Source organism: Marmota marmota, unplaced genomic scaffold (genome assembly GCF_001458135.2).
Source record: "Marmota marmota marmota unplaced genomic scaffold, marMar, whole genome shotgun sequence".
NCBI lineage: Eukaryota > Metazoa > Chordata > Mammalia > Rodentia > Sciuridae > Marmota > Marmota marmota.
The window spans coordinates 26,435,073-26,451,070 of NW_026000005.1; the positions used below are offsets into that span (position 1 = coordinate 26,435,073).

Sequence of the window (15,998 nt, forward strand, 5' to 3'; positions counted from 1 at the left end):
TTATCTCCAGAAGCTTGAACAATGCCTGATACATATTCAGATATGATACTTTAAAACAAGACATCTATAATGTAAATTGACAAAAATATTAGACTTTATTTTAGTTTTAGTAAAGTGTATTGTTCACTTACGGCAGATTTCCCCAGGTATTGCTATATAGACTAGAAGCAAAATCCATTGCATTTATAAAAGTTCTAAACCAAATGACTTTAAGAGACAATATTATTATTATTATTTTTAGTTGTTGATGGACCTCTATTTTAATTATTTATTTGTGGTGCTGAGAATCAAACCCAGTGCTTTACATATGTTAAGTAGGTGTTCCACCACTAAGCTATGACCCCAGTCCTGAGACTCATTCTTATATTCTTATTTTACCTGTTGCTTTAGAGTGACCATTCTGTATTACTGTTGTTGTTTTTTTCTCGTTTTCTATGGAAAGTCTGATGCCAACCACTGACTTTCACCTTTTTCTTAAGTTCTATATATAGTTTCAGCCTTTGTTTATGTACCATTTTTTTATCAGAAAAGTCACTTTTCTGATAAGTTTATTAATTGTTTATTAATACTCCAGGTTTATTAATACTGTTTTCATTCTTAATGCCTCTTTGGAATTTCACTACTTTCATGACTACTATATATTCTCTTATTTCAAAGGTCATGGAAACATTCATTTGACACTTTACCTAAACTAAAACTTTTAAATACCTGTTATTATCTTCACTGTGGAAAGGTGCAAAAGTAATTTAGCCCTTTACTCTTAGTAAACCTCAACAGATTAATAATTTCTTAGCGCTTTCTTAGATGGAAAGGAATAATTGCTTGTTTCTTTTTTTTTCTAATTGAGAAAAGGGACTATTTAATTGTTTAATAACTGTAACAGTAGTTATGACCTGAGCAATGTAGTAAGACACTGTCTACCATGTGAAACAGAGGCTCTTTATTGGATGATGGTCTGGTCTTGTAGCACTTTTTAAAGTACTATCTCAAAATTCTATTACATTCTCATGATAATGCTTAAATGATGATACCACTGTCCCAAATCAGGAGACTAGGTGACCTATTTTTACCGAATCTATCTTCCTTTACAGTGTAAATTTGCATCCTTCATTACAAAGTACTTCCTTAGTAGTAAATATTATTTTCTTATATGGCCTGTGTAATTATGTGTACGTACCTACCTCTCATGTGGTCTTAGTTCCTAAGATTAGAAGATTTAAAATTGAAGCGAGGACTTTTAACCCATCCTTTTTGTTCTTACAGATGAGGAAACTGAAACAAAATTTAAAGTAATTTATCCAGCAGCCACTTGGTGACAGTGCCGCTTGGCAACAAATCCAGCTCCACCAAGGGTTAGGCTCCTTCCCCCAACTACCTACAGCAGTATTCTTTTTTCCTCAAGATAGGGGAGTAATACTACAGAATTGCTTCACTTTACTTTCCAAATTAAGAGGTAGAATTCTGAGGACCATGATAGCAAAATGGTATGTATGTATCTTTGTGAATTGATTTTTTCAAAAGTTATTTTTAAAAAATAATTTTAAAAATTATTTCTTTGAGGCATGGCACTGTTATCAATTCACAGTTTCTTAAGGATTAATCTCTCTTTAATTTTTTAGGATAAATTGTGAACATCCCTAAATCTTAAACATCGATTCCAAATAAATTTTAAAATTCAGAATAATTGGAAGAACAAAAATCACAAAACTATCAGGCCTATGTTTTATTTTCAGATTCATTCTGTTTCTCATATTCCAGGCTCAGTATTCATACAGCATTCTGAGTTCATATGTACCTGGTATTTTTCTTATTTTAATGCATTTTTCAGTGTTGGTCCTCCGCACCCCCCAAAATTCCCCAAAAGCTTGCATTTGTTTAGTGAATTAGCAGTCTTCAAACAACCTTAGCAACCCATGTACTGGTTCTAATTAAGCTAATCCTATGTCTGGATATAGCACTGCTGTCTAGATTGATACTGGATTAATAGAAAAACTGAAAATTCTGTACCTGATACTTGCTGTACAGTCTCTTCTCCCCATACCTGAAGATGTAAACAAAAAGAGCAAAAGCTTTCAAAGACCTGAATTAATGTATTTACTTTAAATGTGAGTTTTTTCCAATTGGGAGACTGCTTTTTTATTACCTTCAAGTTGAAAAATATAAAAGTAGTATCTGTTTTAGTTGTGTCTTAAGAGTTTGTTATCTGAAACAGTCGTTTCTCCTGAAATAATTCTTACCAGCACTTTGAGAAAGGCCTAAATTTTCCAGCAAAAGACTGTATTTCTGCTATTGCCCAAGTGGGTGGTATTTACTGAAGCTAAAGGTTTTTAAAACTAAGGCTGTCTCCTACCCTGAAAATTTATAGGCCATCTGAACTAAAGGATAAAATATTAGAAGTTTAAATGAGGACTTATATTCCTTGGAAATTTTGCACCTTAAAAAAGGGGGGGCGGATATAATCCAATTAAGGAGGGAAGTAAGATGAAAGCTTTCTGTTTTTAATGTGTCTTTGTACCTATTAATAATTAATGGCTTTGTTCCTTCATTAAAATATAGTGATAAATCTTTTTTTTTTTTAAGAGAGAGAAATTTTTTAATTTTTTTTTTTTTTTTTTTAGTTTTTTTCCGGCGGACACAACATCTTTTTTTGTATGTGGTGCTGAGGATCGAACCCGGGCCGCACGCATGCCAGGCGAGCGCGCTACCACTTGAGCCACATCCCCAGCCCCGAGAAGCAGGTTTTAATCCATAAATACAATAGGTATTTTGGCCACTGGGAAACAAAAGCTGTAGTATCAAGAAAGGTCTGATATGTCTCAATTTTGTAGACTCCATTCAGTGTATTTAAGGTTATCTAAGGTTGACATCAAAATCTTTAAAGATAGGCAAAAAAAATCATATAGAAAAAAAAAAACCCTCCTGTGGATGTTAGAATAACAGTAGGTAATATGATTCCAGAAGTTAAAAATTATTTCACAACCTAAAACTTCAGCTTAGCAAACAGCTTAGGTTCCACAGCTGATTCATCCCTATTAAGATGTAAGCCCTTAAAAGAAGAATATGTCTGTATATGTAGACATGTATTTAGAAAGAATCAGATCATCTTTGAAGCAGCCTTAGTGTTTCCTTTAAATTGGTCTGGAAAGGATTAGCCGGCTTCTTGGTCTAAGGCTAACACGGTGATCATTTGTCTAAGGCTAGAAAGGTACCAACATGATGTAAACCANCCCTTTTTTTGGAAACAAAAAGATGTAAAGATGCCCTATGCCTTAAATTAAAACAAAAACAAAGCTAAGTAGTCTCCATATATTAGATTTAAGAATATGATCTATCTATGCTTTAGACGGCTTTTAACCAAATGGTAGAGAGAAACTGCATATGGATAACAGTATAACTAAAAAAAACATGGCTTGGAGTGAAGTCTTTTAAAATTGTTATGTATGTTTTACCAACTGTGATAAATTTGTATTTGTTTTCATTCTTGTTTAAAGTGATGATTTAGTGGAGAACAACTTATGGAGTCTATTTACTTTGTCCCATACTGTTGAATGGATTCATTTATTTGTTTTATTGTTATTGAGATTAAGTATTTTGCTTTCATATGCCATCCCCCACTACCACCACCACCAAAAATGTAGATAACTTTTAGGAGAAATGAACTGTTGTTGTTGTTGTTGTGTATTACATTTGACATTTTTTAAAAAGATTTTTGTATTTTAAAAGAGCACAGATTGTAAGTATACCTGGTATAACAGCTGAGAGAATTATGTCAAATGATGATAACCAAAGTTATTTGATAATTTTTAAAAAGTTTTCTGTACTATTTGGAAATGTAGGGTAAACAGTTTAGATTAAAAACTAGCTGGGATTTGGAAAAATTTTGTCAGCAAGTATCTTGAAATCATGACTGGAGTATAGATCTGATTCATAGTTTTAAAATGTTTTAACATTATATCTGATATGTTTCTTAAAATTAGCTGGGCATGGTAGTGCACACCTATGATCCTACCAACTTGGAAAACTGAGGCAGGAGGATTGAAACTTTTAGGCTACCCTCAGCAACTTTGCAAGACCCTGTCTCAAAATAAAAAAATAAAAAGGGATAGGGCTCTAGCTCATTGGTAAAGTGACTCTGTGTTCAATCTCCAACATAAAAAAAGGTTTCTTAAAATTGTACAAGTGTAATCCTGAATGTATGTTCACAGAAGGGAAATTCAGACAATATTGAATTCTAAAGTATATAAAGAATACAAATTAAAAGTCATTGTCCTATAAAATTCTATAAATCCTCTTCCTCTTCAGAGCTACCACTTTAGTGCTTAATTTCTCATACCTTTTTGAAACATGCATGCATCTTTATAACCACTTGCTTTACTTGTGTGTGTATGTATTTTACATAAATGGTTATCGTTAATAGTATGTCATTATATTGTATATGGATTTCATGCTTTTTTACTGCTGTAATGTTTTTAAAATGGTTCTTCTAATGATGGATGATTATTTTATTTTTTTGGTATTAAAAAAATCTTACAGTGAAAGCCCCTGAAATGTATCTTTGTGAACTAGTCAATAATGAGAGTTTCTCATTTACTCATAGTTGTTTTATAGTTTGGATGTTACTGTGTTGATTATTTGTGGAAGATATTTCTCTCAGAGCACTTTTCTTGGGGACTTCATGAATGTTTTAAATAATAATGTACTCAAGTCTGTTATGTTTGCCTTTGTCATCTGTGTTTTGTGGATTCTAATATTTCTAAACTATTTATATTCATTTCCATAGAAATATTTTCACTTCCATTTTTGTTACTTGTAAAACACTTTTGTAGAATTCTATGATGATACCAAGATGTATAAGCATGCAATATATTGTGATGATGTATAATAATAACATAAGGATCAGTAACAATTTTTAATATTAATTTCAGAGTAATAAAATAAATGCAATTTATTCTGGAAAAGCATTGGGGTTTTTTTGTGTTATTTGTGGAATAACTATAAGTATTCCCTCATAATAAATTCATTTTTGTTGGGTAATATGGTAGGCACTGAATGATAACAATTGTACACTAGAAACATCCCTTTTTTCCCCAAAGTTTTAGACAGGATTGCTTCCCCAGTTATCAGAAATTTCCATAACCTGACTATTTTTGCTACTAGTAATTGCTCTTCACTTAACTCTTGCTGCCATGCAATACCAGTTTACACAACATATATACCTTTAAGCTCTTAGCAAAACAAGGTAAATTAACAAATGTCAGTTCTGATTGACTTAGCCAGAACTTCATAATTAAACATTCAAAAAAGTAGTTTATTTCTCTGTGTGAGTATGTATGTTGATAGTGTAATGTTGCATACTATACATGAGTAAGGAATCAGAACACTAACTTTTTCAATATTTGGAGCCTCTACTTTGGCTTTGGTGGTCTTTTATTTCACTTTTCTGTATTGCTAAACACAACTTAGGCTCTTAAAATGTGGGCTGATTTTTGTTCTACCACCAATAATCTCCTATGAGAGTGCTTTATAATTTTTGTGCTGCTTCCTTTAGGAGAAAATACTTTTATAGGACGTACCATAAAGCCAGTGTCTCACAGACTGTCATTTTTAGCTTGCTTTTCTTCCCTATCCCCTCTCTACCTGATGGGTATTATTTGGGAAAATTACAATTGTTGGTGCCAAGAAGGGAAGATTCAAGGAATAAAGAAGTCCCTTATTTCGACATGAATTAATATCCCATTCTGAAGAATAATCAAGGGAATAGGTTGTTGTTTTTTGATGTTGTTGGGTTGTTTTGTTTTATTAAAGGGACTAGAACTTTTATAGCTAAGCAAATTGGGACAAGTTGGCTAATAATTCAATTACATTATATCTTAACTAGTTTTCTAAATGCATTTGCTTTCCTAACAACCACATATACCTATTTATAACTTGAAATTTGCCTTTAAAGTCACAAAAGCACAAAGCACTGTAGTGCTTGTAACACTCTTCCATATTATTGTAGGTAACTAAATGACCATGGAATCTGGAGCAGAGAACCAGCAGAGTGGAGATGCAGCTGTAACAGAAGCTGAAAATCAACAAATGACAGTTCAAGCCCAGCCACAGATTGCCACATTAGCCCAGGTATAAAATATGGAGAGATTCCAACCTGTGTCTCTTTCAAGAGGAATATGTTTCCAAGAGAATTTCGGTTCTATTGCAGAGATGTTGTTTGAATATCCCATTTCCTGTTCACTTAATATTGGGCTATGTTTAGAAATAATAGTATTAATTCAGTAACATAACAGTAAAATGTATCATTAAACACTAATACAGTATTTGTAGTTACATGATCCAGAAATATTGACATTTTTAACTGATGTGTAAATTAATTGTCTCTTTCAAACAAGGGCGAGAACCTTGGTTATGACAGATTTTTTTTTTTCCTATCATAGAACTTATCAACATGGAGGTAGAGATAGTATGAAAGCCACTGCTTATATATGCTTAAACTAGAAAATAGGATAAGGCAAATAAATTGATATTTTAAAGATAATACTGAGTTCTTTGATTTTTGTCTTTGTCTTAAACATCCTGTCTTTAAGGGTATATTCTCTTGTACTAGTTTTTTGTTCTCATTTTTTTCCCTAAAATATTTTGTTAACAACTTTGTACCTGGACACACGTGAGAAAGGTGGTTAATATAAAAAGCAAATAGGAAATGGAAATCTGCTAGGCAAGAAATTGGTATTGCCTATTTAAGATGAAAGCTCCTAGGAAAAATAACCCTGGTAGAAGCTCTGGTATATCTAGCTATAGTTTCCCAAGAGTTTAAAAGCTCTGAGGGAAGTTACTGAACAAGAATGAGTCTTAAAAAATTGAGGACTCATCACAATTGGGGTCGTGTGTCGTGGCTGGGGAAACTGGCTAAGCTAAAATGTGGGCCAGATCCTGGAGCTCCAGCAGGAATATAGTCAGGAGTTTTTCCTAAGATACCCAGGGCCCACTTCCAGCTCTCAAGATAAGATAAAGTGAATACACTTGGAGATGGTGAATTTACCCAGACAAGGCAGGGCATAAACATTATAGGGTCAAGTTAAACAAGCACAGATGAGAATCTGAGCTCATCCAAGCATTCTGCCCTGCAGGCATCTTAGTGATTCAATTCTCAATATATCTATTTCTGGTCACACTATTCTATCTGGTCTGGATGTCCTCTGAGTCCTCTATATAGTGTCATCATGGGAATTCTTTTCACTCTACTGATATTTTTCTTGTAGGTTTTGTGTTCTTGATACAGAAAAGTGTGTATAGTGGTATCTTGAGAAAGGATTCTTGGTAAAGACGAAATTTTTTTTTTTTTTTTTTAATTTTGAAAGCATTGATTCACAGTCAATTTATTTTAATGTTGTTCTTTAAAAAGACTAAACTTATCTTTCATCTCTAGTACCTTATAAAATCTCTTTGGTCATGGTACTTCAAAATTTCATTATCATGGGGATTGATAAGTTGGATCAGTTTTTATCCTGTATGTTCAATGAGACCTTTTGTAATGAAAACTCATGTCTTCTATTATGGGACATTTCTTTAAATTATTTGTTGATGATTTTCCCCCCCTTCCTCTTCCTCAGTTCTTGCTAGGATTCTTATGATCCAACGGTTATAGCTCTAGGAATGTTTTTCTCATTTTCTTTTATTTTCTCTCCTGTTTTCCCTCATTTTGTTCTGCTCTCTGGGATATTTCCTCAATATATTCCAACCCATCTGTTGAATTTGTATTTCTACTATCATGTTTGCAAGAGTTTTGTTGAATAGTCCTTTAATGTTTTAATAGCATCCTGTGTTTCACAAAGATAATATTTCTTCTTTATCTTGAGAATTACTTTTTGTTGTTGTTTCAAGTTTTTTTTTCCTACATAGACTTTCCATTATACAGTTCACCTCCCATTGTTTTGGTCTCCATCTTTCATATTAGAGGCTTTCTCCAAACGTTTGATAACGTGGTTATCTGCTCAGGTTTAAAATTGTGGGTTAGGGATGTAGCTTAGAGACAGAGCACACACCTAGCATGTATAAGGCTCTGGATGCAGTCCCCAGCACCAAAATAGTAAATGAAAGTAGGGGACTAAGATGCTTTTTAGAAGCTTTGTAGATGTGTTAGGGTCCTAATAGCTATGAGCATTGAACTTTGCTATAGGGTAATTGTGGTTGCCCTAATGTCAGTATCTTTAGATCTTCTTGGTATTAAGTTCCCCAGAGAATTCACTAGTCCTCTTACAGGGAAAAGGCCTGGAGCCAAGTGAGAAAAGAAGACTAAGGTTTAGTAGCCACCTACAGCAATGCTTGATGTTAAGCAATCAAACCCTTTGTCCAAAGAATAAATCTCCATTTTTCTTTTAGAATATGGTGGATTATTCTTCCATAGGGAGTTGGGATTGGTCCCCAGTTGCTTCTCAAAGAACCTTCAACCAGCATTTCTTGTTTTCAGCCTCTTTTCACTCTTATCTCCCAGGATGCTATATATCCTGAGATTTGTGATTTTGTGCTGCCAGTCAGGCTTGCCCCATATTAGCTCATGAGACAGTCTCAGATCCTAATTCATTACTGTTCTCTCCAGTCTCCAAAATAACAGGTTATTACTATTACTTATTTCCTTTCCTTTTGTCCTAAACTTTGTCTGTTTCTGCCTATAAAAATTAAGCCGTTGAAGCCATTAAAGAAGATTATTAATAGTATTTATTAATAATATTTAAAGATGGAATAGTTTCATAATAGTGTGTCATAATAATCAAATGTTCCTATATGCTTTAAAACACATCTAGAAAATTCACAGCAAAATACTAATAATGATTAGCTCTGTGTGATAGCATTATAAAGGCTTTCAATTTTAGACATGTTTGTGTATTTTATAAACTTAAAATGAGAGGAGCTATTGTGAAGAGTGATCAGGGTAGGAAAGGGATTATCTATTAAAGTCAGATTGTTATTTACCCTAGAAGACTCAGTAAAGAGAATATAATTGCTTTAAATATTAGAAGAGCTTTTTATGGAATTAAGGTGAGCTACTCTGAATAATCTTAAGGTTGTGCCTCTCAGACTTTAGGGTTGAAGTATCTTTGAATCCCTTCAGATTCTGACTTTACAAATGACACCCCATATGATTAATGCAGGTAGTCCAGGGAACACATTTTGAGAACCAAATAAAACTAAGCCTTAAAGTGGCCAGAGAGAAAGTGATTAATATGGAAGGATTTCCTAATATTTTAAGATGGAACCTCCTGGTTTTAACCTGTATGCCAAAGACTTTTCTTTAGTAGGGATCTTTCCCCAAAACTTTGGAGTGAAATGTTTACCTGCATGCTAAACATCTTTGCATATTCAGATGTCAGTAATTCCATTATCTTCTACCATGACTTCTACTATCAGAAACCTTGTCCTTACTTCTTGCATTCTCTTTCTGTTTATCCATATTCTCATACATGAATCATGTGGGTCATCTTTGATTTTTCCCTCATCTATTCATAAAGTCTTTGTTTTTCCTCCAGATCTTCACGAAATCTCTTTTCTCACTCCCATCCTTACCACTACTACTGCACTGTGTTCTGCTCTCATCTCTCACCTTAACTACTGCACTGACTTTCTCATTTTGTCTCTACACCTCCACCACCCCCCATGTATAAATCAGTCATGCTGCCACTGAAAGTATCTAATACGAACTTCAAACCTCACCATCATACTAAAGAAGTTAAAAATCTTTTCATTGCCTTCCCCAATACTCAGGATAAAATACAGGGTTTTTTTGTTTTTTTGTTTTTAACATTTATTTTTTAGTTGAAGGTGGGCACAATAACTTTATTTTATTTTCATATGGTGCTGAGGATCGAACCCAGTGACTCAAGCATGCTAGGTGAGCGCTCTTCCTCTGAGCCACAACCCCAGCCCAAAATACAAGTTCTTTATGTGACATATACTAAGGCTTTTATGACTAGTTTATTTATTCCCTGCCTACCACTATTCCTGGATGTCTCCTGATTTCGTACATGATACAGTAACACACTTATTTGCTGTAGTAGTACTGAATTGTTTATCCCTCTCTACCATGTATAAACTACATTGTTTCTCTTTGCTTTTGTCAGTACTATCCTCTCTGCTTGAAATTTTGTGCCTTCTCCCCTGTAAATCATCAAATACATGTTTAACTTGTATTCATTGTTTTAAATTCACATTCTTTGGTAGCCTCCCCTCTTAGGTTGGACTGAATAGCTCTCCTCAGTATGTTCATTTTTCTTTTAACAAGCCTCATTACTCCATTGAGTTGCATTTACTAGTGTGTCTTCTCTACCCCATTCCTTCATAAACACATGTCAATAATTTTTTTATTGTCAGGGACCCATATCTTTGTTTCATTTTTGTAGTTTCAATTTATACATTATTCCTGACAGTAGGTCCCAGTAACTATTTACCAAATGAGCAAATAAAATTCCTACCCTGAATGTGTTAAGAGTATAAGAACAATAAGTACCATCTGATACACATGACTTACAGTCCCTTTTAACTTGACTATTGACTCATTAAAATTGCATACTTTTGCTATAAGGGAAATGTTTTTTTTTATATATATTCTTTTAGCTCTATCCCTTTATTCATTCAAAATGAAAACAAACTTCTAAAACATCATATATTGTCACTTTATAATCATTTTTAAGAAGAGGATTAGAAATTTTCAGTTATAGTGTCTATTAATACTTTCTCATTAATGAAAAGGTATGCTCGGGAATAGTTAAAAAAGAAAACTGAATTGCATATTGTAAGGTGTATATTCTTAGGTCAGTTTTGTTGAAGTTGGAGAACAGTTAAGGTTTTAGAATGTGTCATATTTAACATGATACTCTGAAGAATTTTATGTTCCTTCAAGGCCACTATATCTGTTGACCTTGGGGAAATCCATCTCTTTGAAGATTTGTTATTAAACAGCAGTAATGATCCCCAGTCTTCAGTTTCTTGGAAAAATGAAATGATAGTTGGATATGCAAGTAGGTGGGAAAATGTAACATAACATACAAATAAAGTGGTACTTAGTGTTTAGAAGAAATCTGTTAGAATTTTTATATTACATTAAAATAACTTGTGTTTTTTCGTCACTTAAGAGGAGTTGTAAGTGGAGGGGAGAGGGATATGTAGGGGTGTTGTGTTTTAAAAATATTAAATCTAATCACTGGTTTCTTTTACATCAATGAGTACTTGTGTTTCAAAAAGGTCATGTTTTTGGTTCTAAAAAGTTACTTCATATTGAACCTGAGTAATCCCAAGAAAGTATCTGTAATGGTAATTCTTTTCCATGTTCAACACTGTAGGTTTCTATGCCAGCAGCTCATGCAACATCATCTGCTCCCACCGTAACTTTAGTACAGCTGCCCAATGGGCAAACAGTTCAAGTACATGGAGTTATTCAGGCGGCCCAGCCATCAGTTATTCAGTCTCCACAAGTCCAGACAGTTCAGGTATGTGTATAAAAAGTTCTGCATATACTTTTATATATGTTGTTAATAGCCATTTCTGTCTCCTTTCATAAATTATGAAAATAAGGACACGTCTAGTTTAGAGTTTATTTTAGTTCACAGTAAAGGAATGTGCTGCATCTGAATAGTTACCTTATGTATAGGAACATATATGCACAAGAAGAGACATTAAAAAATGGCTCTTTCTTAAGCTTTAGAAAAAAAAAAAAGAATTGATTGGGAAATAGTTAAATACATGAGATAAAGTGGAAATGTTTGGGAGAGACTGACACATCTAAGTTAAGGAAAATTAAGATATAAAAATTGTAATTTTGTAATTATTTTATAAACCCTCATTTGGGTGAAAAAAGAATCTTGATAAAATATAAAATAATAATCTTACTTAATATTATTTGAACCAAGGGATCACATAAAACATTTTAATATTGGCTGTATATAGGACTTTCATTTATAGTATATAACTTTGAAATAATAATATATTTAGAAAGTACATTTTCAGGGCTGTTGATTATACTAGGTGTTATCTATCCTATTCTTTGGAAAGTTTGTTCCTTTGGTTTGATCTCCAAAGGGAATAAAGGCACTTTAGACCTCTGAAGTGACTACTCTGTTTAACTGTAGGGAACCAAGAGCAGTATAGGATATTTGCAACTGAGCTTATTGAAATTAAAAAAAAAAAAAAAAGACTTGAACATTCATTCAAGTAGGCCATAACCCCAGCCTCCCATTTCATATTTTTTGCTTCACAGTCTTCCTGTAAGGACTTAAAAAGACTTTTCTCCGGAACGCAGGTGAGTCCTAGGTCCTAGATTTGAAGAGAACTATTATTAGAAAGGAAGGTGAGAAATTACTGTTTATGTCTTTGTCCTTCTCTATAAACATGGAATTTCATGGTTTCAGTAATAGTCTTAGAGGTCTTCAGATCTAAGCCAAACTTGTTGACTACAGCTACCCCTTACTTTATTACTTGTATCCCCTATATAACATTTCCCTTCCAAATTGTAGTCCAGAATTACTTGAATACTTTCATAGAAAGGAAGCTGTATCTCTTGGCATAATCTATTTAGAATTAGGGGTGATTGCTAAAATGTTCTTTCCTGTGGTTAGCCAGAATATCTTTCTAAAATTTTCACCTGGTGGTCTCATTTCCATCCTCGGAAACTAGATTAACAAGTAATTCCTTTTCTGTTGATCTGCTTTCTCTTCCCCATTTCCCTCACCCTTCCTATTTATAAGAAAAAATTCAGACTGGACAAAGTTTTGTTTTTCTTCAGGCTTTTTATTATATGGTATACCTTTGGTATTCCTCTTTACCATCCTGGTTGTTTTCTACTGAGTGAGAATGTGGTTTCCTTGAGTATGATAGCCAGAACTGCTTAATATCTATAGAGTGGGGAGGTGCCCCCTCTCTCCTGGAAGCATTCTATTAATGTCATCAAAGGATTTTGTCAGCCATATTATACTGATCATTGAGCTACTATTAGTTCCTCTACTTCATTCTGTCCTTGTGCTTTCAGTTTCCTTCAACTCTTTACTTAAGCAGTGGGGATAATGTTTCCGTGTGAAATCAAGTTGGATGAATTTCCATAAGATACTGGGAATAGACTTTGTTAGTAAGTAGGAGATAGTATTTCCAAATAATTATAAAAGAATTTGATGTTTCTGTGGAATCACAATGACTGATTCCTTCGCCTTAGTTTTTAATTCATTGAATGCTACCTTACCATTCTCTATACTCTTCTGTTACTAATTCCCCACCCTGTCTTCTTCTTGATGACAATGAAAAGAACTTGGCCTGCTAATCAGTCAGAACACCTAAATTCTAGATCCAGTGTGCATATTTATAAGTCAAATGACTTTGTTCATGTTAGCTTTTACTTTTTACTTTTTCAATTAAAGAAGAAAGTCTTGCTGTGAAAAAGATTACAATTTTTGGTTATAATATATGATTTAATTGATTATATTCTTAATTCTAATGTTGGCAACATAATTCTGAGGATTATGTAAACATGAATAGAAATATGTATTCATATTTTCAAGAACATATTTTACATTAAGGTGAATTTACAAAAGAAATGTTGGACTTCTTGAAACCTAGATTCTATAAATAGAGATACAGTTATACACTTTTTTTCTTTAAAGGGCCTCAATGGTCACTTCAGCTGGCTAACAGAAATAAATATTAATAAGTAGGCTCTAATGTCTGTCTTTCGTAGGTCATAATAAAGCTACATTTATTCTGCAAAAAAATTAAAATAACTAGGAAATAATTTACATCAGAAAAGTGATCAAACAAGAATAGAAATTGCCCCTCAAACTTCTATATGAGAGAATATTGGAACATAGCAAAGTTTCAATATTATGCATGATATATACTTCTTTTGATGGGAAGAATAAGATATTAAGACTTCTGTTTATATATTTTTGTTTAAAAATATTAGAAACTAAGCTATAATGATATTTCATGCACAGCTTGACTTTTGGTACTCTAACTTTATTCCTATGTATACGCATAAATTCCCTCACAGATTGTGTGAGAATGCTCACAGAAATACTGGGAGTTGCATTGTGTATGGGGGTTGACAGTTACATTCATTACGTTTGGCCACATTTTACTATAGTGCAGTTTAAATGTGACAGAGGATTCACGGATTATATTACTTACATCCATTTCGTCAACAAATGTTTATTGATCACATCCTGTGTGCCAGTCATTGTTCTAGGTGCTATCAGACAACAGTGAACAAACAGTACATCTCTATTCTCATGAAGATCACATTTGAGTGAAGAGAGACAGACTATGAAAAAATAAAATATGTCAGTTGAGGATAAGTGCTGGAAAGATTAATAAAATGATAAAGGAATAGAGAAAGACATAAAGGGGAAGGATGTTTAATTTTATGGAAGACGGCAGTAAAGGTGGCTAAGCCAAGAAGATAACCAAAGCATATCCAAAGATTTGGAAATAAGACTATGATTAGGATATCAAGGAATAGCAAGGTGTTGCTGGAATAGAGTAAGCAAGGAAGAGAGTAGTGATGAGAATTTTGATAGTCTTTTTAATACTTTGTAATGTGGGGACAAAAGTAAAAGTTTGTGCAACATAGTCTGTTATTATATAGCAAAGTATTTAAGAGTTGTTTAACTTCAGAATGGATTGCTTTTGGGTTTTTTGTTGTTTTTGTTGTGTTCTTTTGTTTTTAACCTAAGATAATTTTTCCCAATTTTCTGATCTTTTCAATGTTGGCAGGCAAGAACTTACAAGGGATATCTTACCTAAGATGTTTTTGAAAAAAGAAATCCATTTTAATTACCTTTCATGGGGGAAGTGCTATTTTAATCATGAATGTGATAATTTTTGAAAGAAACTTTTGCTGTGGAGATAGCATTTTGAAAATAGAAATTTGAAAATTTTTTTTCTCTTGCAAACCATGAAAGTTTGCCTTAAGTCTATGTACTTTAAGACTTAAGTAGCTGGGCGCAGTGGTACATGCCTATAATCCCAGCAGCTGGGGGAAGAGGGCTGAGTCAGGAGGCTTAGAAGTTGAAAGTGCTAGTAATGCTGATTAGTGGTTAAGCGCTTCTGGGTTCAATCCCTTTTTTTTTTTTTTTTTTTTTAATATCCCCAAAGAATAGAAAAAGGAAAAAAAAATAGAATTTCCTCAACTGTTCAGAAGACTTCTAGTTTTAGCAGGTGTTGAACTTAATTTATTAAAAATATGAAATTATAACACCACCTTCCTGTTGACTTGAAGCATGCAATAATTGACTTAAAGCCAGGGAGTGAAAATACACTATATAGATTTCATTAATGACTAGCAAAATTTGTAGAGAAAAATGGAAAAGCATTGTTTTATTTTGTAAGTACAGTCTCAAAGTGTACTTTTGAGACTTAACTTTTGTTATCTACATATTCAGTTGAGTTCCCCTTTTCAAAGCTAGCAAACTTTAAATCAACATTTAAATAACCTAAGCCCAGAATCATATTCTGAATCACTTTTATAATCTTTTAAAAAGATTATATATTATAAATATATTTATATAAATACTTTTATATGCTTATATAAATATGTAGATACTTTTAAAATTTATATATTTATATAAACATAAACAAATCAAAGTTGAGAAATATAGAGCTAAAGCTTTATATCTGTAAGTAGTGACTTGGTGTTTTGAAAATTTCTTGACTTTCAAAAGTAGCCAAAATGAAAGACGTATCAAAGGAACTCAGGAAGAGATTAATAAGAGAGATGGCAAGAGGTGAGGGACAGAGGAAGTTATACTATCTTTAGAATGAGATTACCTGTGATACTTCTAGTTGGAATATATGGTTGTTTTAAATCTGTTAAGTTTATATTGAACTATAATTAATAACTATAAAATGGATTTTTAATATGATTTTTTATTCTCAAGTATGGGTTCAATATAATTTTTGTTTCTAAGGATTTAATTTTTTTAGAGCAGTTTTAGGTTCACAGTAACATTATGGAAAATAGAATA

General features: G+C 32.8%; 1 protein-coding gene across 4 annotated transcripts in view; it reads left to right on the forward strand.

Moving 5' to 3' along the window:
- Creb1 (cAMP responsive element binding protein 1) overlaps positions 1-15,998 on the forward strand; it is a 65,028-nt gene that overhangs the window by 13,524 nt on the left and 35,506 nt on the right. For 2 of the 4 annotated variants that reach the window (XM_015481311.2, XM_048808411.1), the window contains exons 2-3: positions 6,002-6,123; positions 11,334-11,480. In XM_015481311.2, coding sequence (XP_015336797.1) covers positions 6,010-6,123; positions 11,334-11,480 — 261 coding nt within the window. In that variant the 5' untranslated portion in view covers positions 6,002-6,009. Of the gene's footprint in view, positions 1-6,001; positions 6,124-11,333; positions 11,481-12,247; positions 12,290-15,998 lie in introns of all 4 variants that reach the window. The other 2 variants (XM_048808409.1, XM_048808410.1) reach the window with 2 other exon arrangements.